The following is a 26758-nucleotide window of genomic DNA, read 5'->3' as shown; positions in this document are numbered from 1 at the left end:
AGTCCTGTTTGACAGAAAACTGAGTATCCAGCGTCCTACTTTACCGGTTATTCCCATTGACTTCATTTTGTGTGCTATCACGCCATGGTCACATTTATCGAAAGCCTTTGCGAAGTCCGTGTATATCACATCAGCATTCTGTTTTTCTTTTAATGCCTCAGTGACTTTGTTGTAGTGCTCAAGTAGCTGTGAGAGGCACGATCTTCCCGCTCGAAATCCATGTTGGCCTGGGTTGTGAAGGTCATTGGTTTCCATGAAATTGGTGGCCTGACTTTTAATCACTCTCTCAAATACTTTTATTATGTGCGACGTTAGTGCAACTGGTCTATAATTCTTTGCCAATGCTTTGCTCCCTCGCTTGTGTAGAGGGGCTATGTCTGCTGCTTTAAGTGCATCTGGTATCACCCCCGTGTCCAAGCTCTTCCTCCACACTATACTGAGTGCCTGTGCTGCCGGCACTCTGCATTTCTTTATAAATATTGAATTCCATGAATCTGGACCTGGGGCCGAGTGCATGGGCATGTTTTCAATTTCTCTTTCAAAGTTTAGTGCGCTCGTGTTTATATCAGTTATATTTACAGGGGTTTGGATATCCCACAACAAAGACATTATCTGGATCTTCCACTTTCATGTTGTTTATCGGAGTGCTAAACATGTCCTCATACTGCTTTTTTAGGATTTCACTAATTTCTTTGTCATCCTCCGTGTATGAACCTTCACTTGTACGAATAGGTCCAATACTGGCAGTGGTTTTGCTTTTGATTTTGCATGTGTATATTTTGCACATATAACCAAGAACCACATATAACCAAGAGCCACATATAAACCGGAGCCACATATAACCAGCAGTACATATAACCAAGAGTCACATTTAAACAAGGCCACATATATACAAGTGCTACATGTCCCCCCCTCAGAGGATGGTTAGTGTCACATATGGTCTGAGAAGACATGAGATGTGAGTGTATGGTTCACTAGGGTGCACATGTGGTGCGTGATGGTGAGGTGCAGGAAGGTTGTGCCGCGCCAGGCTGGTCGTCATCACCATACACGCTGACAGTAAACATTGTTCCACACACACACACACACACACACACACACACACACACACACACACACACACACACACACACACACACACACACTCACACGGGATATAAGGGAAGTTAAGATGGAAGCGCCCTTGGGAATGAGTGACCACAGTGTATTGAACTTTGAGTACCTGGTAGAGCTAGGACTTATCTCCCCCCAAAAAGAACTAGGAATCAAAAGGCTGGCATACCGAAAGGGGAATTATGAACAGATGAGAAGTTTCCTAAGTGAAATACCTTGGGACACAGACCTCAGAGACAAGTCTGTACAGGGTATGATGGACTATGTTACCCAAAAGTGTCAGGAGGCAGTAAACAGGTTCATCCCGGCCCAAAGGGAAAAACCCGAGAAGCAACAAAAGAATCCATGGTATAATAGGGCATGTATGGAAGCGAAGAAACTGAACAAGAAGGCGTGGAGGAACTTCCGGAATAACAGAACACCAGAAAGCAGGGAGAGATACCAGAGAACCAGGAATGAGTACGTCAGGGTGAGAAGAGAAGCAGAGAAAATTTTTGAAAATGATATAGCAAACAAAGCCAAGACCGAACCAAAGCTACTCCACAGTCACATCAGAAGGAAAACAACAGTGAAAGAACAGGTATTGAAACTTAGAACAGGCGAGGACAGGTATACAGAGAATGACAGAGAGGTGTGTGAGGAACTCAACAAGAGGTTCCAGGAGGTCTTCACAATAGAACAGGGTGAGGTCACTGTGCTAGGAGAAAGGGAGGTAAACCAGGCGGCCTTGGAGGAGTTCGAAATTACGAGAGAGGAGGTCAAGAGACACCTGCTGGATCTGGATGTTAGAAAGGCGGTTGGTCCAGATGGGATCTCACCATGGGTACTGAAAGAGTGTGCAGAGGCACTTTGCTTGCCACTCTCCATAGTGTATAGTAAATCACTAGAGACGGGAGACCTACCAGAAATATGGAAGACGGCGAATGTGGTCCCAATATACAAAAAGGGCGACAGACAAGAGGCACTGAACTACAGGCCAGTGTCCTTGACTTGTATACCATGCAAGGTGATGGAGAAGATCGTGAGAAAAAACCTGGTAACACATCTGGAGAGAAGGGACTTCGTGACAAATCGCCAACATGGATTCAGGGAGGGTAAATCTTGCCTTACAGGCTTGATAGAATTCTACGATCAGGTGACACAGATTAAGCAAGAAAGAGAGGGCTGGGCGGACTGCATTTTCTTGGATTGTCGGAAAGCCTTTGACACAGTACCGCATAAGAGGCTGGTACATAAGCTGGAGAGACAGGCAGGTGTAGCTGGTAAGGTGCTCCAGTGGATAAGGGAGTATCTAAGCAATAGGAAGCAGAGAGTTACGGTGAGGGGTGAGACCTCCGATTGGCGTGAAGTCACCAGTGGAGTCCCACAGGGCTCTGTACTCGGTCCTATCTTGTTTCTGATATATGTAAATGATCTCCCGGAGGGTATCGATTCATTTCTCTCAATGTTTGCGGACGATGCTAAAATTATGAGAAGGATTAAAACAGAAGAGGACTGTTTGAGGCTTCAAGAAGACCTAGACAAGCTGAAGGAATGGTCGAACAAATGGTTGTTAGAGTTTAACCCAACCAAATGTAATGTAATGAAGATAGGTGTAGGGAGCAGGAGGCCAGATACAAGGTATCATCTGGGAGAGGAAATTCTTCAGGAGTCAGAGAAGGAAAAAGACTTGGGGGTTGATATCACGCCAGACCTGTCTCCTGCAGCACATATCAAGCGGATAACATCAGCGGCATATGCCAGGCTGGCCAACATACGAACGGCATTCAGAAACTTGTGTAAAGAATCATTCAGAACTTTGTATACCACATATGTCAGGCCAATCCTGGAGTATGCAGCCCCAGCATGGAGTCCATATCTAGTCAAGGATAAGACTAAACTGGAAAAGGTTCAAAGGTTTGCCACCAGACTAGTACCCGAGCTGAGAGGTATGAGCTACGAGGAGAGACTACGGGAATTAAACCTCACTTCGCTGGAAGACAGAAGAGTTAGGGGGGACATGATCACCACATTCAAGATTCTGAAGGGGATTGATAGGGTAGATAAAGACAGTCTATTTAACACAAGGGGAACACGCACAAGGGGACACAGGTGGAAACTGAGTGCCCAAATGAGCCACAGAGATATTAGAAAGAACTTTTTTAGTGTCAGAGTGGTTGACAAATGGAATGCATTAGGGGGTGATGTGGTGGAGGCTGACTCCATACACAGTTTCAAGTGTAGATATGACAAGAGCCCGATAGGCTCATGAATCTGTACACCTGTTGATTGACGGTTGAGAGGCGGGACCAAAGAGCCAGAGCTCAACCCCCGCAAACACAACTAGGTGAGTACAACTAGGTGAGTACACACACACACACACACACACACACACACACACACTCACTCACACTCACACTACGAGGGGGGGCCTCGTAGCCTGGTGGATAGCGCGCAGGACTCGTAATTCTGTGGCGCGGGTTCGATTCCTGCACGAGGCAGAAAAAAATGGGCAAAGTTTCTTTCACCCTGAATGCCCCTGTTACCAAGCAGTAAATAGGTACCTGGGAGTTAGTCACCTGTCACGGGCTGCTTCCTTGTGTGTGTGGGGTGTGGAAAAAAAAAGTAGTTAGTAAACAGTTGATTGATAGTTGAGAGGCGGGCCGAAAGAGCAAAGCTCAACCCCCGCAAACACAACTAGGTGAATACACACACACACACACACACACACACACACACACACACACACACACACACACTCACACACACACACACACACACACACACACACACACACACACACACATACACACACACACACACACATACACACACACACACACACATACACACACACACACACACACACACACACACACACACACACACACACACACACACACACACACACACACACACACATACACACACACACACACATACACACACACACACACATACACACACACACACATAGCCGACCAAAGAGCCAGAGCTCAACCCCCGCAAGCACAATTAGGTGAGTACATACACACATAAAACAAAGGTTAGGTATTGCTCCTGCACCCCTCTGCCCCCCTCCCCCTCTCCACTGACCAGCGCCCCTCCAGTGTTCAGTAGGGAAGGAGGGGCGGGGAAAAAAATTCAGCGCGTAGGAGGGGCAGGGGAAGGTGTGGGGGGTGGGGGGTGAGGGGGCAGGGGATGGTGGGGTTGAGGGAGGGTCAGGGGAAGGTGTGAGTGGGGGAGGGGGGTGGGGGTTGCTACCGGTGTTGAGGGAGGCGGGGCAGGAAGCCAGCGGTAATATGCACCACAAGGAGGAGGCGCCTCCTGACCACTGACTATATTGTGTCTCGCTTATCCCAGGATTAATTAAAAGCTGTGCCATCTTTCCCTTTTTATTGTTGTTTAAACACTCTCACACACCTGTTGTCTCCCCCCCCCTTCCTTGTGGGGCAGAACCTGGGAGAGGGAGGGACGGGGCGGTGTGTTGGAGGCTGGTGTGCTCACCTAGTTGTGCCTGGGGGGGGGGGGGGGGGTTGAGCGCTGGCTCTTTCGGCCCACCACTCAACTGTCAATCTATCAACTGATTTTTTTTCGTCTCCACACACACACACACACACACACACACACACACTGACTGGCGAACAGTAACAAGTGGAGTACCTCAAGGATCGGTGCTGGGACCAATCCTCTTTCTAATTTACGTAAATGATATGTTTACAGGAGTGGAATCATACATGTCAATGTTTGCGGATGACGCAAAATTAATGAGAAGAGTTGTGACAGACGAGGATTGTAGGATCCTCCAAGAGGACTTAAACAGGCTGCAGAGATGGTCAGGGAAATGGCTACTGGAGTTTAACACCAGTAAATGTAAAGTTATGGAAATGGGATCAGGTGACAGGAAACCAAAGGGACAGTACACAATGAAGGGGAACAGCCTACCTGTAACGATTCGAGAAAGAGACCTGGGAGTGGATGTGACACCTAATCTAACTCCTGAGGCACATATAAATAGGATAACGACAGCAGCGTACTCTACACTGGCGAAAATTAGAACTTCATTCAGAAACCTAAATGAGGAGGCTTTTAGGGCGCTTTACACTGCCTACGTGAGACCCGTCTTAGAGTCTAGAGTCTAGAGTAGAGCCGCGCCATCATGGAGCGCCCACCTGAAGAAACACATAAAGAAACTGGAGAAGGTTCAGAGGTTTGCGACGAGGCTTGTCCCAGAGTTACGAGGGATGGGATATGAAGAGCGGCTGAAGGAACTGAACCTTACGACACTAGAGAAAAGAAGGGAGAGAGGAGATATGATAGGGACATATAAAATACTCAGGGGAATTGACAAAGTGGAAATAGATGAAATGTTCACACGTAATAATAACAGAACGAGGGGACATGGGTGGAAACTGGAAACTCAGATGAGTCACAGAAATGTTAGGAAGTTTTCTTTTAGCGTGAGAGTAGTGAAAAAATGGAATGCACTTGGGGAACAGGTTGTGGAAGCAAATACTATTCATACTTTTAAAACTAGCTATGATAGGGAAATGGGACAGGAGTCATTGCTGTAAACACCCGATAGCTGGAAAGGCGGGATCCAAGAGTCAATGCTCGATCCTGCAAGCACAAATAGGTGAGTATAGGTGAGTACACACACACACACACACACACACACACACACACACACACACACACACACACACACACACATCCCAAGGAAGCAGCTCGTAGTAGCTGTCTAACTCCCAGGTACCTATTTACTGCTAGGTGAACCTGGGCATCAGGGGTGAAAGAAACCCTCCAGACCATAGGACTACAAATCCCGAGCGCTGTCTACTCAGCTGTCAGGCCTCCTAACATGGTGAGGATGTGGAGCAGAACGCGGGAGGAAAAAATTACACTCACCTAGTTGTGCTTGCCGGGATTGAGCTTTGGCTCTTTGGTCCCGCCTCTCGACCGTCATTCAACCAACGTGTACAGATTCCTGAGCCTACTGGGCTCTATCATATCTACACTTGAAACTGTGTATGGAGTCAGCCTCCACCACATCACTTCCTAATGTTAACTATTTATTAACTACTCTGACACTGAAAACATTCTTTCTAATGTCACTGTGGTTCATTTGGGTACTAAGTTTCCACCTGTGTCCCTTTGATCGTGTTCCATCCGTGCTGAACAGTTTGTCTTTGTCACACCTGCCAATTTCAGGGACGTGAGGTTTAGCTCCCGTAGCCTTTCCTCGTAGCTCATTCCTCTCAGTTCTGGAACTAGTCTGGTGGCATTCCTTTGAATCTTCACTAACTTTGTCTTGTGTTTAACTGGGTATGACTCCAGGTTGGAGCTGCATACTCCATGATTGGTCTGACATAAGTGGTATATAATTTCCTAAACGATTCCTTACACAAGTTTCTAAATGCAGTTCTTATGTTGGCTAATCTAGCATATGACGCTGATGATATCCTTTTGATGTGGGCCTCTGGGGACAGGTTCGGTGATATCAACCCCCAGATCTTTCTCTCTATTTGACTCTTGCAGGATTTCACCTCCCAGATGGTACCTTATGTTCAGCCTGCTGCTCCCTTCGCCTAATTTCATTACTTTACACTTTCCTGAGTTGAACTTTAGTAGCCATTTTCTACACCATTCCTCCAGTTTGTCCAGGTCGTCCTGTAGTCTCTGTCAATCTTCATCCGTCTTGATTCTTCTCATAATTTTTGCATCATCAGCAAACATTGAGAGGAACGAGTTTATACCCTCCGGAAGATCGTTTACATATATTAGAAACAGGATGGGTCCAAGTACTGAGCCCTGTGGGACTCCGCTAGTGACATCTCGCCACTCTGATGTCTCCTCCCTCACCGTTACTCGCTGTTTCCTGTTGCTTAAGTACTCCCTTATCCTGGCTGCTTTCTAGGGGGATGTAACAAAAAGAAGGCCCCTGGTCGAGGACCGGGCCGTGGGGACGCTAAGCCCCAAAATCATCTCATGATAATCTCAAGAAGGTAACCTCCACTGGAGCACCTTACCTTTTACTCCTACCTGTTGCTCCAACTTTTGTAACAGCCTTTTACGGAGCACTGTGTCAAAGGCTTTCTGACAGTCTAAGAAAATGCAGTCTGCCCACCCTTCTCTTTCTTGCCTAATTTTTGTTGCCTAGTCATAGAATTCTATTAAACCTGTCAGGCACGATTTACCATCTCTGAACCCATGTTGGTGGTGCGTTACAAAGCTATTTCCCTCTAGATGCTCTACGAGCCTTTTCCTCACGATCTTCTCCATCACCTTGCATGGTATACAAGTTAGGGAAACTGGCCTGTAGTTCAGTGCCTCTTGCCTATCACCCTTTTTGTATAATTTTCCGGTAGGTCTCCTGTTTCCAGTGACTTGTTATTCACCATAGAGTGGCACACTTAGTGCTTCTGCACCTTCTTTTAGTATCCATGGTGAGATTCTGTCAGGCCCAACAGCCTTTGTCACATCCAGCTCCAGCAGACACCTTTTGACCTCATCACTGGTGAGGTCAACTTCCTCTAAAGTTGCTTGGTTTGCCGCCTCCTCTCTTAGTATAGGGGCTTCTCCTCGCTCTATAGTGAGGGAGTGTCCACACTCACTCCACACACTCTTGTGGTGGAGTGTCAAGGGTGAGTGTGGAGTGTCAAGGGTGAGTGTGGAGTGTCAAGGGTGAGTGTGGAGTGTCAAGGGTGGGTGTGGAGTGTCAAGGGTGGGTGTGGAGTGTCAAGGGTGAGTGTGGAGTGTCAAGGGAGAGTGTGGAGTGTCAAGGGTGGGTGTGGAGTGTCAAGGGTGGGTGTGGAGTGTCAAGGGTGAGTGTGGAGTGTCAAGGGTGAGTGTGGAGTGTCAAGGGTGAGTGTGGAGTGTCAAGGGTGGGTGTGGAGTGTCAAGGGTGGGTGTGGAGTGTCAAGGGTGGGTGTGGAGTGTCAAGGGTGGGTGTGGAGTGTCAAGGGTGAGTGTGGAGTGTCAAGGGTGAGTGTGGAGTGTCAAGGGTGGGTGTGGAGTGTCAAGGGTGGGTGTGGAGTGTCAAGGGTGAGTGTGGAGTGTCAAGGGAGAGTGTGGAGTGTCAAGGGTGGGTGTGGAGTGTCAAGGGTGGGTGTGGAGTGTCAAGGGTGAGTGTGGAGTGTCAAGGGTGGGTGTGGAGTGTCAAGGGTGGGTGTGGAGTGTCAAGGGTGGGTGTGGAGTGTCAAGGGTGAGTGTGGAGTGTCAAGGGTGAGTGTGGAGTGTCAAGGGTGAGTGTGGAGTGTCAAGGGTGGGTGTGGAGTGTCAAGGGTGGGTGTGGAGTGTCAAGGGTGAGTGTAGGGTGTCAAGGGTGGGTGTGGGGTGTCAAGGGTGGGTGTGGGGTGTCAAGGGTGGGTGTGGAGTGTCAAGGGTGGGTGTGGGGTGTCAAGGGTGGGTGTGGGGTGTCAAGGGTGAGTGTGGAGTGTCAAGGGTGAGTGTGGAGTGTCAAGGGTGAGTGTGGAGTGTCAAGGGTGAGTGTGGAGTGTCAAGGGTGAGTGTGGAGTGTCAAGGGTGAGTGTGGAGTGTCAAGGGTGGGTGTGGAGTGTCAAGGGTGAGTGTGGAGTATTAAACATTAAGTGAAGCCAACATCGCAAACTTCTAACATAAGAAAGAGTAGCATTCAACCCGCACCAACATATCAACACTTATTAACTTAATATTACCATTACAACACTTATAATATTAATAATAACAATACCTGGCAACTCTCGATATGTTCGTTGTAAAGAGGTTAGCATTAAGAATTCAATCAAGGTCTGCACCTTGTATGTAAATTTGGACCCCGGTATTGCGTCCAGAGCTTCGTAAATGAATTGAATTCTAATTGTCATGGGGGGGGAGGGGGGGAGGGGAGAAGGTCTGGTGTAGTGTGTGGGGGAGGTCTGGTGTAGTGTGTGGGGGAGGTCTGGTGTAGTGTGGGGGAGGTCTGGTGTAGTGTGGGGGAGAAGGTCTGGTGTAGTGTGGGGGAGGTCTGGTGTAGTGTGTGGGGGAGGTCTGGTGTAGTGTGGGGGAGGTCTGGTGTAGTGTGTGGGGGAGGTCTGGTGTAGTGTGTGGGGGAGGTCTGGTGTAGTGTGGGGGAGGTCTGGTGTAGTGTGGGGGAGAAGGTCTGGTGTAGTGTGTGGGGGAGAAGGTCTGGTGTAGTGTGTGGGGGAGAAGGTCTGGTGTAGTGTGTGGGGGAGAAGGTCTGGTGTAGTGTGGGGGAGGTCTGGTGTAGTGTGGGGGAGGTCTGGTGTAGTGTGGGGGAGATCTGGTGTAGTGTGTGGGGGAGGTCTGGTGTAGTGTGGGGGAGAAGGTCTGGTGTAGTGTGTGGGAGAGGTCTGGTGTAGTGTGGGGGAGAAGGTCTGGTGTAGTGTGGGGGAGGTCTGGTGTAGTGTGCGGGAGGTCTGGTGTAGTGTGGGGGAGGTCTGGTGTAGTGTGGGGGAGAAGGTCTGGTGTAGTGTGGGGGAGAAGGTCTGGTGTAGTGTGGGGGAGAAGGTCTGGTGTAGTGTGGGGGAGGTCTGGTGTAGTGTGGGGGAGGTCTGGTGTAGTGTGGGGGAGGTCTGGTGTAGTGTGGGGGAGAAGGTCTGGTGTAGTGTGGGGAAGAAGGTCTGGTGTAGTGTGTGGGGGAGAAGGTCTGGTGTAGTGTGGGGGAGAAGGTCTGGTGTAGTGTGGGGGAGGTCTGGTGTAGTGTGGGGGAGAAGGTCTGGTGTAGTGTGGGAGAGGTGTTCTCCCCCCCCCCCCCCCACAGTGCACAATCACCTTCACCACAGTGTGGGTGAAGCGTGTCAGAGTAGTTAACAAATGGAATGCATTAGGCAGTGATGTGGTGGAGGCTGACTCCATACACAGTTTCAAGTGTAGATATGATAGAGCCCAGTAGGCTCAGGAACCTGTACACCAGTTGATTGACAGTTGAGAGGCGGGACCAAAGAGCCGAAGCTCAACCCCCGCAAGCACAACACTAGGTGAGTACAGCATTATGCAGTCCTTCATCTGAATTCTTGTTATATATTTCACACTGCCAGTAAACTTTTATATGAAGGAGTATACCCACTAGTTAGTGTTTTAATATATATATATATATATATATATATATATATATATATATATATATATATATATATATATATATTTATATATATATGTCGTACCTAGTAGCCAGAACGCACTTCTAGGCCTACTATTCATGGCCCGATTTGCCTAATAAGCCAAGTTTTCATGAATTAATTGTTTTTCGACTACCTAACCTACCTAACCTAACCTAACCTATCTTTTTCGGCTACATAACCGAACCTAACCTATAAAGATAGGTTAGGTTAGGTTAGGTAGGGTTGGTTAGGTTCGGTCATATATCTACGTTAATTTTAACTCCAATAAATAAAAATTGACCTCATACATAATGAAATGGGTAGCTTTATCATTTCATAAGAAAAAAATTTGAGAAAATATAATAATTCAGGAAAACTTGGCTTATTAGGCAAATCGGGCCTTGCATAGTAGGCTGAGAAGTGAGTTCTGGCTACTAGGTACGACATATATATATATATATATATATATATATATATATATATATATATATATATATATATATATATATATATATATATATATATATATATATATATTAGTCTCTAGTTTCTTGATGATTTGTTGCAAATTATATATTTTCTGATTGGTGCATTAACCTGCCTGTTATTATTCCTGAGTGTTTGTTAGGAGGGCCATATGTCTGCCACACTGGTCTGTTGTTTATTGTCTGTTTGTCTTCTCTCTTATACAGCGGACTGGCATATGCCATCCTCTAGCTGGCAGGGAGAGGATGGCATATGTGACCAATATGGCTGGTAGTTGCCATATTGGTCACCAGCACCATAGCCTGAGCCATATTCACATCCTCCCCTGCAATATGACACGTGTGTAACAACCCTTGCACCGTGGGATAAGTGTGTGAGGTGTGAGGAGGGGCAGCCAGAGTAACGAGTGAGGTCTTCTCCAACAGGGAGGATGAGGAAGAGGAGCCAGCGGGCAGCGTGGTGCGGTACTTCAGATGTCCTGCTACTGTGCCTGTGGCTGTCTTGAAGACCCTCGTGAAGACCAAGTACCGCGTACCTGACTCTCTCAGGGTAAGTTATCACTCACACACACACACACACACACACACACACACACACACACACACACACACACACACACGCACACACACACACACACACACACACACACACACACACACACACACACACAGTTGACAAATGGAATGCACTAGGCAGTGATGTGTTTGTTTTTATTTTTTTTTTTATTTTGATGTGGTGGAGGCTGACTCCATACACAGTTTCAAATAAAGATATGGTTGAGCCCAGCAGGCTCAGGAATCTACACCAGTTGATAGACAGTTGAGAGGCGGGACCAAAGAGCCAGAGCTAAACCCCAGCAAGTACAACTAGGTGAGTACACACACATACACACAAATTCTTTCTAAACAGTGAAAAAGCAACATAATAATAAACAATGCTAAACAGTTTATATATATATATATATATATATATATATATATATATATAATAGGGAAGGGAGTACCACCTCTGGCTGGAAGAAGGGGGACCCATAGCCTCGGAGGAAACCACACATAACGCATTGGAGGGAATGTGTATTCCCTCCAATACAGTTTCTGTGTGCTTTTCTCCTACCACCCCCTTCCCTTTTTTTTTTCCTTTATTGTGTATTTAAAGGTTACAAAACATACAAGACAAATGCCTAAAGGTTATGGATCTCTTGAAGCTCCTCCGCTTCTGGATAGGAACCGAGGACGCAGCAAGCATTTCCCCTCTGGATCGCCACACTGAGACGCTGAAATAAAAAACTGGAAGCCCTTGGGTCTCTGGTGACGTCAATGAGCTTGGACCCCAATTCCTTGAGAAATCCCAAGGCACTCTTGCCCCAGGGGCCATGCGTCTCAGACGCTATGGGAACAAAGAGGTATTGACCTTCCAGTCGCCTGTACTTGAGTGATTTTGCTGTTTCCCTGTGGTTGGCCGCCCCACCTGCTTGATCAGCTCCGAAGTGTACATAGGTGTCAGCCAGGGTGGATACACATGTGTAGTCCCACACCAACTGTCTACCCTCCTTCCATGAGTATATGGTGATGCCATCAGGGCGAAGTGCGGGGAAATCCGGGTTTTGGACCCCTAGGATGCGAGGTTCTCTCTCCGCTGGGCACCCAGCTGAGACGAGGCTTCTCTTGATGATGTCATTGACCTCGTTGTGTCTTGCATGCCAGCCCTTTGTGCTTCCGCAATGCAACCCATGCAGTCCGTATTGGTCTGCTTCCACCCTGTTGCAAATACACTTGTATTCAGTGTGAATTGGAGCACCAAGGCGGAGGGCCACTGCTACACGAAGGGATTCTGGATCTAGACGCGTGCCCATTGCAGACATGGGTACTGCCAGGAGGAAGTCTCCTGCATGGGGGGCACGAACTGCTCTGAGGCGGGCTTTCTCCTTGTCTGATGTTGCTACGCTTAGCATGGCATCAGCTACTTTTTCCACTAGAGGGTGGTCCCAGCCGGACTGTTTGTGTTGTTTTGTTGGCTCTATAATGGTTTCTGGGGCTGCAAGAACATTCCACTGATTTGAACATTCAGTGAAAGCAGGATGTATTCCTGCTGAATCTCTCAGGGTTGCAGGTAAAATATCTCTGACGAGGTCGTGCGATGCATGAGAGGAGGAAAGGAAGACTGGTAGAGCAATTTGGGAGGCTGTGCGGACACCAAGGCCGCCGAGTCTTACAGGAAGGGTTGCTTGCTCCCACTGAGAGTCGTCCAATGGCAGGTTCAGGACTTTCACCAGCATGGACCTCAGAAGGGTGTCATACACATTTAACTTAGGGCTGCTGTAGGATGGAGAACATCTCAGAAAGTAGGTCAACTTAGGGAGAGACAGGCATCTTGTAAGGAGAAAGAGAGCATCATGGGCATCAATCTTGTCAATCCTGTCCTGCATTCTCTTTAGGTCAGTGATTTTTGCAGCCAGGACCTCCTCGATTGCTCGTGGGCCAATGGGGGCACCCAGGAGAGTGCAGTCCGGTGGCTCGACAACGAGAATGTCTGGAAGAGCATATATATATATATATATATATATATATATATATATATATATATATATATATATATATATATATATATATATATATATATATATATATATGTCGTACCTAATAGCCAGAACGCACTTCTCAGCCTACTATGCAAGGCCCAATTTGCCTAATAAGCCAAGTTTTCCTGAGTAAATATATTTTTTCTAATTGTTTTCTTATGAAATGATAAAACTACCCATTTCATTATGAATGAGGTCAATTTTTTTTATTGGAGATAAAATTAACGTAGATATATGACCGAACCTAACCAACCCTACCTAACCTAACCTAACCTATCTTTATAGGTTAGGTTAGGTTAGGTAGCCGAAAAAGTTAGGTTAGGTTGGGTTAGGTAGGTTAGGTAGTCGAAAAAACATTAATTCATGAAAACTTGGCTTATTAGGCAAATCGGGCGTTGCATAGTATGCCGAGAAGTGCGTTCTGGCAACTAGGTACATTATATATATATATATATATATATATATATATATATATATATATATATATATATATATATATATATATATATATATATATATATAATGTACCTAGTTGCCAGAACGCACTTCTCGGCATACTATGCAACGCCCGATTTGCCTACTAGGCAGAATGATTTTTTTAATTGCAATAAATTGTTTCCAATTAGTTTATTTAAAATATTATTATTATATTATGTTAAGAACATGAATTACTGACTTAGTTACATTAGTTTAGGTTAGGTTAATATAGGTTAGGTTAGGTAGGGTTGGTTAGGTTCGGTTATATATCTACGTTAGTTTTAACCCAAATGAAAAGAACTTAACTCATACATAATGAAATGGATAGTTTTATCATTTGTTGAGAAAAAAAAATAGAAAAATATATAAATTCAGGAAAACTTGGCTTATTAGGCAAATCGGGCCTTGCATAGCAGGCTGAGAAGTGTGTTCTGGCTACTAGGTACAACACACACACACACATGCGAGGGGCCTCGTAGCCTGGTGGAGGGGCCTCGTAGCCTGGTGGATAGCGCGCAGGATTCGTAATTCTGTGGCGCGGGTTCGATTCCCGCACGAGGCAGAAACAAATGGGCAAAGTTTCTTTCACCCTAAGTGCCCCTGTTACCTAGCAGTAAATAGGTACCTGGGAGTTAGTCAGCTGTCACGGGCTGCTTCCTGGGGTGTGTGTGTGTGGTGTGGGGAAAAAAAAGAAAAAGAAAAGTAGTTAGTAAACAGTTGATTGACAGTTGAGAGGCGGGCCGAAAGAGCAAAGCTCAACCCCCGCAAAAACACAACTAGTAAACACACACACACACACACACACATATATATATATATATATATATATATATATATATATATATATATATATATATATAAACACACACACACACACATATATATATATATATATATATATATAATATTATAAATAAGAATCAATATCTGCATGATCTTAAGTTATAATTATAATTTATATAAAATTATATATATATACAATCATTATTAAATATTACGTATAAACATATGTTGTTAAATATGACCAAAAGTGTAAGATTAATAATTCTTAAAAATAATAAAAAAAACGAATTTAATAAAGATAAAACACAGATTAATAAAGATAAAACACGAATTTTCTCAATGTTTCTTATGTTTCTTTTTACTGTCGATGGTAATTGAAAAATCAATTCTCCAAAATTCATTTTTATTTCTAGTCTGACGCGACGCTTGAACGCCTTTCATAATAACTTATTACATTTTCAATGACTTTAGTTTTACACACACACAACTGTAACCTGAAAACAGAGTTTTGCTATGCTAACGTTTTAAACAGTTTGTCTTATATACTCGCATTTGGGTGAGGTGATATGTTGCAACAGTTTTGGATGAGGTGAACAAACTTTCAACACAAGACAGAACACGGAGCAATGGGCATTAATTGGATAAATGAGAGGGAAGAATGGAAGTAACTGCAAAGGGCCTATTGGCCCATATATCCTTTTGATGCTTCTATATTGGTGCGGAGTCTTGAAGTGGGTAGAATATAGTTTTGCATTAATTGGCTGTTGATTGCTGGTGTTGACTTATTGATGTGTAGTGCCTCGCAGATGTCAAGCCGCCTGTTATCGCTGTATCTATCGATGATTTCTGTGTTGTTTGTTAAGACTTCTCTGGTTGTGGGAAGAGATTATATGTTCCTTAATAGAGCCCTGTTGCTTATGCATTGTTAATCGCCTGGAAAGAGATCTTGTTGTCTTGCCTATATACTGAGTTCTTTGGGGCGTACAGTCCCCAAGTGGGCATTTGAAGGCATAGACGACGTTGGTCTCTTTTTAAGGCGTTCTGCTTTGTGTCTGGAGAGTTTTTCATGAGTAGGTTGTCCGTTTTTTTGGTTTTATAGTAAATCGTTAATTTTATCTTCTGATTTTTGTCTGTAGGGATAACGTTCCTATCAACAATATCTTTCAGGACCCTTTCCTCCGTTTTATGAAAAGAAAAGAATGTGGAAAAGAAGTTCCTGTAAAATAGTCTAATACGAGGTACAGGTGTTGTGTTAGTTGACTGTTAAGAGGCTGCATGGCATTTCACTTTCCTTTTTATGATGTCTTCAACAAAACCATTGGAGAAGCCATTGTTGACTAGGACCTGCCTTACCCTACAGAGTTCTTCATCGACTTGCTTCCATCCTGAGCTGTGGCTGAGAGCACAGTCGACATAAGTGTGGCTGAGAGCACAGTCGACGTAAGCGTTGACAACACTCCTCTTGTACCTGTCTGGGCAGTCACTGTTGGCATTGAGGCACATTCCTATGTTTGTTTCCTTAGTGTAGACTGCAGTGTGGAAACCTCCGCTCCTTTCCACGACTGTTACATCTAGAAAGGGCAGCTTCCCATCCTTCTCCGTCTCGTAAGTGAAACTCAATACAGAATTGCGCTCGAACACATAAGCATCTTGGAAACTTGGGTGAGGCGAGCCCACGACGTCTGGCCACCAACCTGGAACAATCATTCTCTTTTTCAATTTCAAGTAAAGAGACATCGTCCCTTAAGTTTAGGTGGATATAAATAGGAGGTGCCAATAGGACCATGCTAGTAAAGCTCAATAGGACCATGCTAGTAAGGCTCAATAGGACCATGCTAGTAAGGCTCAATAGGACCATGCTAGTAAGGCTCAACAGGACCATGCTAGTAAGGCTCAATAGGACCATGCTAGTAAGGCTCAATAGGACCATGCTAGTAAGGCTCAATAGGACCATGCTAGTAAGGCTCAATAGGACCATGCTAGTAAGGCTCAATAGGACCATGCTAGTAAGGCTCAACAGGACCATCATAGTATGGTCAACAAGCTTTCTGTAGATTCGTTTACTTTCACGTTGTTTAAGAGAGAGTTGGGAAGAGCGAGTAAACACATTCAGCACATTAATGCTGCCAGAGGCGTGGACGTGCACACCAGTAGCACTTGTGTGATACTCAAACACAATGGCATCCGACTTGTGTATTATATGCTTCTAAAACATGTATTATTTTAAGATATATTTACAAATATATATTAGAATGCATATATGATCTGCAGTAATCATAGCCTGATATGATCTATGGTAATAACAGTAGAAGTATTTGTTTGATGTATAGTAATACGCTCTTGTAGCTGAGTCAGTAGGGCAAGAATATGATAGCATTGTAGTATGGAGGGAGCTTGGTGGGGGTTAATATGATAGCATTGTAGTATGGAGGGAGCTTGGTGGGGGTTACTATGATAGCATTGTAGTATAGAGGGAGCTTGGTGGGGGTTAATATGATAGCATTGTAGTATGGAGGGAGCTTGGTGGGGGTTAATATGATAGCATTGTAGTATGGAGGGAGCTTGGTGGGGGTTAATATGATAGCATTGTAGTATGGAGGAAGCTTGGTGGGGGTTAATATGATAGCATTGTAGTATGGAGGGAGCTTGGTGGGGGTTACTATGATAGCATTGTAGTATGGAGGGAGCTTGGTGGGGGTTAATATGATAGCATTGTAGTATGGAGGGAGCTTGGTGGGGGTTAATATGATAGCATTGTAGTATAGAGGGAGCTTGGTGGGGGTTAATATGATAGCATTGTAGTATGGAGGGAGCTTGGTGGGGGTTAATATGATAGCATTGTAGTATAGAGGGAGCTTGGTGGGGGTTAATATGATAGCATTGTAGTATGGAGGGAGCTTGGTGGGGGTTAATATGATAGCATTGTAGTATGGAGGGAGCTTGGTGGGGGTTACTATGATAGCATTGTAGTATGGAGGGAGCTTGGTGGGGGTTACTATGATAGCATTGTAGTATGGAGGGAGCTTGGTGGGGGTTAATATGATAGTTAAGTAAGACAGTAAGTAGCACTTCTTACTTCCCAGTAAGACAAGGAAGGCGCCACTAAAGCGTGTGAGGGCCGCCCACCTGACCTGCTTCACACGCAGCGCTGCCTCCCCCTCCACGCCGCCCACTGCCTCCCCCTCCACGCCGCCCACTGCTTCCCCCTCCACGCCGCCCACTGCCTCCCCCACCACGCCGCCCGCTGCCTCCCCCTCCACGCCGCCCACTGCCTCCCCCTCCACGCCGCCCACTGCCTCCCCCACCACGCCGCCCGCTGCCTCCCCCTCCACGCCGCCCGCTGCCTCCCCCTCCACGCCGCCCACTGCCTCCCCCACCACGCCGCCCGCTGCCTCCCCCTCCACGCCGCCCGCTGCCTCCCCCTCCACGCCGCCCGCTGCCTCCCCCTCCACGCCGCCCACTGCCTCCCCCACCACGCCGCCCGCTGCCTCCCCCACCACGCCGCCCGCTGCCTCCCCCCCCACGCCGCCCGCTGCCTCCCCCTCCACGCCGCCCGCTGCCTCCCCCACCACGCCGCCCGCTGCCTCCCCCTCCACGCCGCCCGCTGCCTCCCCCTCCACGCCGCCCGCTGCCTCCCCCTCCTCGCCGCCCACTGCCTCCCCCTCCACGCCGCCCACTGCCTCCATGAGATCCTTGTTTCACTCCTGGGGACTATGTCTCGTGACTCAGAGATGGGGTGGAGGATGGGGCAGGTCTAGGGAAGGGGCAGGATGAGGCAGCTCTAGGGGAGGGCAGGATGAGGCAGGTCTAGGGAAGGGCAGGATGGGGCAGGTCTAGGGAAGGGGCAGGATGAGGCAGCTCTAGGGGAGGGCAGGATGAGGCAGCTCTAGGGGAGGGCAGGATGAGGCAGGTCTAGGGAAGGGCAGGATGGGGCAGGTCTAGGGAAGGGCAGGATGGGGCAGGTCTAGGGAAGGGCAGGATGAGGCAGGTCTAGGGAAGGGCAGGATGAGGCAGGTCTACGGAAGGGCAGGGTGGGGCAGGTCTAGGGAAGGACAGGATGGGGCAGGTCTAGGGAAGGGCAGGATGAGGCAGGTTTAGAGAAGGGTAGGATGAGGCAGGTCTAGAAAAGGGCAGGATGAGGCAGGTCTAGGGGAGGGCAGGATGGGGCAGGTCTAGGGAAGGGCAGGATGGGGCAGGTCTAGGGAAGGGCAGGATGAGGCAGGTCTAGGGAAGGGCAGGATGAGGCAGGTCTACGGAAGGGCAGGGTGGGGCAGGTCTAGGGAAGGACAGGATGGGGCAGGTCTAGGGGAAGGCAGGTCTAGGGAAGGGCAGGATGAGGCAGGTTTAGAGAAGGGCAGGATGAGGCAGGTCTAGAGAAGGGCAGGATGAGACAGGTCTAGAGAAGGGCAGGATGAGGCAGGTCTAGGGGAGGGCAGGATGGGGCAGGTCTAGGGAAAGGGCAGGATGGGGCAGGTCTAGGGAAGTGCAGGATGGGGCGGGTCTAGGGGAGGGCAGGATGAGGCAGATCTAGGGGAGGGCAGGATGGGGCGGGTCTAGGGAAGGCGCAGGATGAGGCAGGTCTACGGAAGGGCAGGGTGGGGCAGGTCTAGGAAAGGGCAGAATGGGGCAGGTCTAGGGAAGGGCAGGATGAGGCAGGTCTAGGGGAGGGCAGGATGAGGCAGGTCTAGGGAAGGGCAGGATGGGGCAGGTCTAGGGGAGGGCAGGATGGGGCAGGTCTAGGGGAGGGCAGGATGAGGCAGGTCTAAGGGAGGGCAGGATGGGGCAGGTCTAGGGAAGGGCAGGATGAGGCAGATCTAGGGAAGGGCAGGATGAGGCAGGTCTAGGTGGAGGGCAGGATGGGGCAGGTCTAGGGGAGGGCAGGATGAGGCAGGTCTAGGGGAGGGCAGGATGGGGCGGGTCTAAGGGATGGCAGGATGGGGCGGGTCTAGGGGAGGGCAGGATGAGGCAGGTCTAGGGGAGGGCAGGATGAGGCAGGTCTAGGGGAGGGCAGGATGAGGCAGGTCTAGGGGAGGGCAGGATGGGGCGGGTCCAGGGGAGGGCAGGATGGGGCAGGTCTAGGGGAGGGCAGGATGAGGCAGGTCTAGGGATGGGCAGGATGAGGCAGATCTAGGGAAGGGCAGGATGAGGCAGGTCTAGGGGGAGGGCAGGATGGGGCAGGTCTAGGGGGAGGGCAGGATGGGGCAGGTCTAGGGGAGGGCAGGATGAGGCAGGTCTAGGGGAGGGCAGGATGGGGCGGGTCTAGGGGAGGGCAGGATGGGGCGGGTCTAGGGGAGGGCAGGATGAGGCAGGTCTAGGGGAGGGCAGGATGAGGCAGGTCTAGGGGAGGGCAGGATGGGGCAGGTCTAGGGGGAGGGCAGGATGGGGCAGGTCTAGGGGAGGGCAGGATGAGGCAGGTCTAGGGGAGGGCAGGATGGGGCGGGTCTAGGGGAGGGCAGGATGGGGCGGGTCTAGGGGAGGGCAGGATGAGGCAGGTCTAGGGGAGGGCAGGATGAGGCAGGTCTAGGGGAGGGCAGGATGAGGCAGGTCTAGGGGAGGGCAGGATGGGGCAGGTCTAGGGGAGGGCAGGATGGGGCAGGTCTAGGGGAGGGCAGGATGGGGCAGGTCTAGGGGAGGGCAGGATGAGGCAGGTCTAGGGATGGGCAGGATGGGGCAGGTCTAGGGGAGGGCAGGATGAGGCAGGTCTAGGAGAGGGCAGGATGAGGCAGGTCTAGGGGAGGGCAGGATGAGGCAGATCTAGGGGAGGGCAGGATGAGGCAGGTCTAGGGGAGGGCAGGATGAGGCAGGTCTAGGGGAGGGCAGGATGAGGCAGGTCTAGGGGAGGGCAGGATGAGGCAGGTCTAGGGGAGGGCAGGATGAGGCAGGTCTAGGGGAAGGAGCTGTGAAAGACTCTCCCGTGGGGGAGTCATTATAAGCGTGGTGATTAGTGATTAGATAAAGGAGTGATTGATTACTCTTTAAATTGATTGACCAATCTTTTTTTCCTTCCCGTAGTGGGAAGGAGCAAGAGTGACGGACTCTTAACAATTACTTTAGCGACGAAGTTACTGTTGATTGTTACGGTGAACCACTGTGGTGCTGGTGACGTTACAGTGAACCACTGTGGTGCTGGTGATGTTACAGTGAACCACTGTGGTGCTGGTGACGTTACGGTGAACCACTGTGGTGCTACGGTGAACCATTTTTTTTCGAAGGGGGGGGGGGAGTAAAGAGGAGGGAGAGGCACAGGGAAGTATAGAAGTGGGAAATACAGTGAGAGGTATGAAAGCAGGCGGGCTGTCCGCCTTGCTGACACCATGTGTGGGTGTTGGCAGCTAAGCTAAGCTGGCTCCCTCTTGTCAGGGAGCTGTGAGTGTGGCCACACCCTCGGGGGAGAGGTGTGGCCCCACCCTCGGGGGAGAGGTGGGGCCACACCCTCGGCGGAGAGGTGTGGCCCCACCCTCGGAAGAGGTGTGGCCCAACCCTCGGGGGAGAGGGGTGGCCACACCTTCGTGGGAGAGGTGTGGCCCCACCCTCGGGGGAGGAGAGGTGGGGCCACACCCTCGGGGGAGAGGTGTGGCCCCACCCTCGGGGGAGGAGAGGTGGGGCCCCACCCTCGGGGGGGGAGAGGTGTGGCCACACCCTCGGGGGAGAGGTGTGGCCACACCCTCGGGGGGAGAGGTGTGGCCACACCCTCGGGGGGGAGAGGTGTGGCCCCACCCTCGGGGGGGGGGAGGTGTGGCCACCATGGGAATAGTCCGTAAACTCTATTTTATGAATTTAAAATAATCTGTGATATATATTGTTTAACCTGAAGCAGACGAATTAGACAATATGACTCACTACTGAGGGAGGTGTTACCTACACAGTAACATCACCGTAGGTACAGTGCTACAGTAACCTGCTTGTCCCCCCCAGGTTCACAGTAACATCACCGTAGGTACAGTGCTAGTAACCTGCTTGTCTCCCCCCCCCCCGGTACACAGTAACATCACCGTAGGTACAGTGCTAGTAACCTGCTGGCCCCCTCAGGTACACAGTAACATCACCGTAGGTACAGTGCTAGTAACCTGCTTGTCTGCCCCCCCGGTACACAGTAACATCACCGTAGGTACAGTGCTAGTAACCTGCTGGCCCCCCCCCCAGGTACACAGTAACATCACCGTAGGTACAGTGCTAGTAACCTGCTTGTCTCCCCCCCCCGGTACACAGTAACATCACCGTAGGTACAGTGCTAGTAACCTGCTGCCCCCCCCCAGGTACACAGTAACATCACCGTAGGTGCAGTGCTAGTAACCTGCTTGTCTCCCCCCCGGTACACAGTAACATCACCGTAGGTACAGTGCTAGTAACCTGCTTGTCTCCCCCCCCCAGGTACACAGTAACATCACCGTAGGTACAGTGCTAGTAACCTGCTGGCCCCCCAGGTACACAGTAACATCACCGTAGGTACAGTGCTAGTAACCTGCTTGTCTCCCTCCCCCCCAGGTACACAGTAACATCACCGTAGGTACAGTGCTAGTAACCTGCTTGTCTCCCCCTCCCAGGTACACAGTAACATCACCGTAGGTACAGTGCTAGTAACCTGCTTGTCTCCCCCCCCAGGTACACAGTAACATCACCGTAGGTACAGTGCTAGTAACCTGCTTGTCTCCCCCTCCCAGGTACACAGTAACATCACCGTAGGTACAGTGCTAGTAACCTGCTTGTCTCCCCCCAGGTGGAGCTCCTGTACGGTGACGACCGCCTGCTGGACGGCTGGACGCTGATGGAGGTGGCGTACATCTACATGTGGAAGAGGGTGAGTACCTGTGCTGATAGTGGTGATAGTGAAGATAACTCACCATCGCCAGCCCCAGATAATGTTCCTCTCCTGCACCACCTTGTGCCCACCTCCCACCTCCCGCCGCCTCCATATTCCCTCTAATTTAGATGTGTCTGCCTGATTATTACCTCACAAACGAAATGCTATTTCCCTGGAAATTAAAAACGATTGAGTTATCAGGAAATCAAAATAAAATTATATGCTGCAGTTGGAACGTTATTGGTGCCCGGAGTTACTTTACTGTCGTTACTGTCGTTACTAGTAGTTACTTTCTTGCCGCTGCTGGTGCTAGTTACTGGCGTTACTGGAACACATCACCTACTGTCAGTACTGGAGAGTGGTGTTGAACCCAGTGTGCAGCACTGGCCGGCTCGGCCCGAGTACTCGCAGGTGTGAACGGGGTGCCAGGGAGCTGAGCTTAACGTGCTGGGGTTTTGTGCCACTTTGTGCCTGCACTCGTCCCTAACACTCCAGCATGTCACTCTGAAATATTTCCACATTGAAGTATATTCCTTTTGCCAAAGTGATGGCAGAGTGGGAGAGTGAAAGTGAGTTTAATGATCGAGTGTAAGAGAGGATGTGGCATAAGCACGTATGACATGGTTACAAGCGTACATTAGTACACGCTGGTCACTCTTGTAGCACACACACACACGCTGCCTGTCCCCTGAGAGTAACACGCGGACCCCCATGTGACCACCTACACACTCCCAGGGCTCCAGACACAAGTCATTTCACTATATAAACACAAAATCCTAAACACTGAATAAGTGCGTCAGATCTTGAACTTTCTGAGTGGTGACATTTCCACTGAGGAAGTGACGTGTGAGTGATGGTGGGAGAGTGTACACGTGAGTACCCAGCACTCTGCTCCACCACCTCCTGGGGCCTCCACGACACACGTCTCACCACCATTACTTACATCCCCACTACAAGGCCGATATAGTTTCATGTCATCGACGCATATAGTGCTACGTAGGTCCTGTCTCCCCCTAGGTCCTATGGTGCCAGTACATGTGTACCTTTCATACGCTGAAGGGAATGAACTTGACAATAAGTTATTCTATCACTAAATACATCGATCAAATGAGAGATAAGGACAGAGTAAAAAAGGACTGACAGTGACTCAATATGTAAAGTGAGGAGAGGAGAGAGGGGAAAGTGAGAGGTGGTGGAGGACATGAGGAAAGTGAGGGGCAGGATTGGGGAGTAATAATCAGAAGGCACCAAGTCCGGGAGACATAATCACTGTGTGTGCCAGAGAGCGGTCAACCACTCCCAGCCATCGTTGATCTGCTGCTTTACGACAGCACATGACAGGCGTCCAGTCATGTCAACCAGTCACACACACCCAGGATTTTATCCAGGGACAAATGGTTCAGAGAAACACTGTAGGGGGAACTTTACCCAACACTGTAGTGCCTCAGTGTTTGCTGAACACTGTAAGGTGCTACAAGTAAGGTGCGGGTCTTTGTTCTATGAAGTGTTCACGAGGTCATGGTAGGTGGCCAGAGACGTCTCGGACCACGTGTTAACCGGGGAGGGGGGGGGGGATGTCACGGTGGAGAGGGGGTGGAAGGTCACAGTGAGAGGGGGAGAGTGAGAGGCAGAGGGGAGACGAGGGGACGATGGCCGTGTATCAACAAGGTAATTACAGCCTGTAGTTGGGCCTCATTTGTCTTGCTATTAGTGTCACCGTCTTCAGGAGGAACTCATCTTACCTAATAAAGCTGGCAGCGCCGAGCTTCAGCTCCTGAGTCCCGCATTTCCAACTGGTTTTGTTTAGCTATGGAAGGAGGTAACTACTGCTACTTCCGTCCACTTGCTTGCTTGCTTGCTACTGGTACATATAAGTAGATAAGTACTCACTTCCTTGTGCCTCGCCTGTGTGTCTAGCTTCCATGAATGTCCTCTTGTCACGTCAATACCCTTAAATCACCCATAGCCTCTCAGTATTTTGAATGTCTGAATCATGTCCCAAGTATTTCTCCTTTGTCAAAGTTGCTGTGTGAACACGGGATGTGTCTGGGAGTGTCACTCAAGGGTTCGACTTCCAGTCACCGCTTAACTGTTTGCAAGTTGAGCATTTTACCCGGTAACGAACTTCTGAGTTTGTTCCTGTTTCCCAAACAAGCCACTAGAGGAGTCCCCGGCTGCGTCCGGGTCTCTCTCCCTCTTCCCCTATTCCACTCACCACCTTTTTCACATCTTCTTCCCTTTCCTTACTCCCTCACACCCCCCCCCTCCCCCAGCTCTCCCCGCCTCAACATCTCACCTCTTGCCTCTCACTCCCAATTTCCCTCCTCTCCAATCGCGCCCTCCCTCTCTCCCAGTATCACATCTACCTTTTCCTGTACTCCCCTCTCTTCTCGTATTCCTCCTCCTCCTCCTTCTCTTCTCTCTTCTTCTCTTTCCACCTTCCCCCCCCCCCCTCTTCTTCCTCCTCCTCTACCTGTCTCTGCTCTCCTCCCCTCTCTGCTAATATCCCGTTATCCCCTTCTACTTCCTTTTCTCCCTGTCTCTGTCTCCGTCTGTTATTGTTGTTGTTTGTCACTGTTGTTCTGTGTTCCTCTTTGCCCTGGTGGACCCGCTCTCTCTGCATGTCTGTGTCTGTCTACTTCTGTCTGTCTGTCTCTCTTTACTGCTTTCTCATTCCCTGTCTCTGTTTATCTCTTTCTCATTCTGACTCTAACAGTCTATTTGCTGATCTCTCGGCTATACAAAAATATATAATAGTTTTCCATTGGTGTGTGGATGATCTGCCGGTGGGAGGAGCCGTGCTGGGTGAATATATAATAATTTCCCTTTGGCTGTGAGAAAAGGGTGCAGCTTCAGGTATCCTTTGAAGCTATAGAAGGATCATCTGTTTTAGGCAACTATAGACAATGTTTGATGATTATAAAAATTATATCAATTTTACCGAGGTCAATGCATAATTGTTCACATTAGTGTAAGGAAAAAGTTATGAATTTTTAATTTTTAAAATATTCAGCCAGGCGTAGCTGGCGGGAGTTATGGGGATGGGGGGGGGGGTGAGTATGTGACTGACACGTTGTTCCCTTTTCAATTCTGGCCAGCCCGTGCTGCCTTGTTTGTCCCGTACCCCATACCATTCCTTCTGCAAAGTTGGGTGATGATACAACCCCCATGAGTGGCCTCCGATCTTGGACAGACGCACAATCTCTCTTCCAGATATAAATTAAGTTAATTTTGCGTTTAGGCTGGAGGCAGCTGAGACCGCTGCCTCTGGGAGTCACCACCACACCGCTGCCTCTGAGAGCCACCACCACACTGCTGCCTCTGGGAGCCACCACCATACTGCTGCCTCTGAGAGCCACCACCACACTGCTGCCTCTGAGAGCCACCACCACACCGCTGCCTCTAAGAGTCACCACCACACCGCTGCCTCTGAGAGTCACCACCACACCGCTGCCTCTGAGAGTCACCACCACACCGCTGCCTCTGAGAGCCACCACCACACCGCTGCCTCTGAGAGTCACCACCACACCGCTGCCTCTGAGAGCCACCACCACACCGCTGCCTCTGAGAGCCACCACCACACCGCTGCCTCTGAGAGTCACCACCACACCGCTGCCTCTGAGAGTCACCACCACACCGCTGCCTCTGAGAGCCACCACCACACCGCTGCCTCTGAGAGTCACCACCACACCGCTGCCTCTGAGAGTCACCACCACACCGCTGCCTCTAAGAGCCACCACCACACCGCTGCCTCTGAGAGCCACCACCACACCGCTGCCTCTGAGAGTCACCACCACACCGCTGCCTCTGAGAGCCACCACCACACCGCTGCCTCTGAGAGCCACCACCACACTGCTGCCTCTGGGAGCCACCACCACACTGCTGCCTCTGAGAGACACCACCACACTGCTGCCTCTAAGAGCCACCACCACACCGCTGCCTCTGAGAGCCACCACCACACCGCTGCCTCTAAGAGCCACCACCACACCGCTGCCTCTGAGAGCCACCACCACACCGCTGCCTCTGAGAGTCACCACCACACCGCTGCCTCTAAGAGTCACCACCACACCGCTGCCTCTGAGAGCCACCACCACACTGCTGCCTCTGGGAGCCACCACCACACTGCTGCCTCTGAGAGCCACCACCACACTGCTGCCTCTAAGAGCCACCACCACACCGCTGCCTCTGAGAGCCACCACCACACTGCTGCCTCTAAGAGCCACCACCACACCGCTGCCTCTGGGAGTCACCACCACACCGCTGCCTCTGAGAGTCACCACCACACCGCTGCCTCTGAGAGCCACCACCACACCGCTGCCTCTGGGAGCCACCACCGCAACATTTACATAACTAGGGCGTGGAGGCCGGCCGCCTCTGGGGTTAGATATCGGAAATACAATTTTAAGGGAAGTTTATGGTTGTAAAGCTTGCTGGGGCGGACGTGTGCAGGGTCATCAGTAT

The 26758-nt window shown here is 49.6% G+C and overlaps 1 protein-coding gene across 1 annotated transcript in view; it reads left to right on the top strand.

The window, feature by feature from the left end:
- The window catches only part of LOC123753377 (protein suppressor 2 of zeste-like), a 280164-nt gene that overhangs the window by 236068 nt on the left and 17338 nt on the right, over window positions 1-26758 (top strand). Inside the window, exons 6-7 of the mRNA XM_069299989.1 lie at window positions 11084-11207; window positions 22214-22294. Coding sequence (XP_069156090.1) covers window positions 11084-11207; window positions 22214-22294 — 205 coding nt within the window. The remainder of the gene's footprint in view (window positions 1-11083; window positions 11208-22213; window positions 22295-26758) is intronic.

Source organism: Procambarus clarkii, chromosome 43 (genome assembly GCF_040958095.1).
Source record: "Procambarus clarkii isolate CNS0578487 chromosome 43, FALCON_Pclarkii_2.0, whole genome shotgun sequence".
Classification (NCBI taxonomy): domain Eukaryota; kingdom Metazoa; phylum Arthropoda; class Malacostraca; order Decapoda; family Cambaridae; genus Procambarus; species Procambarus clarkii.
Note: the sequence above shows the minus strand (reverse complement) of the source record. Positions and strands in the feature narration are given on the sequence as shown.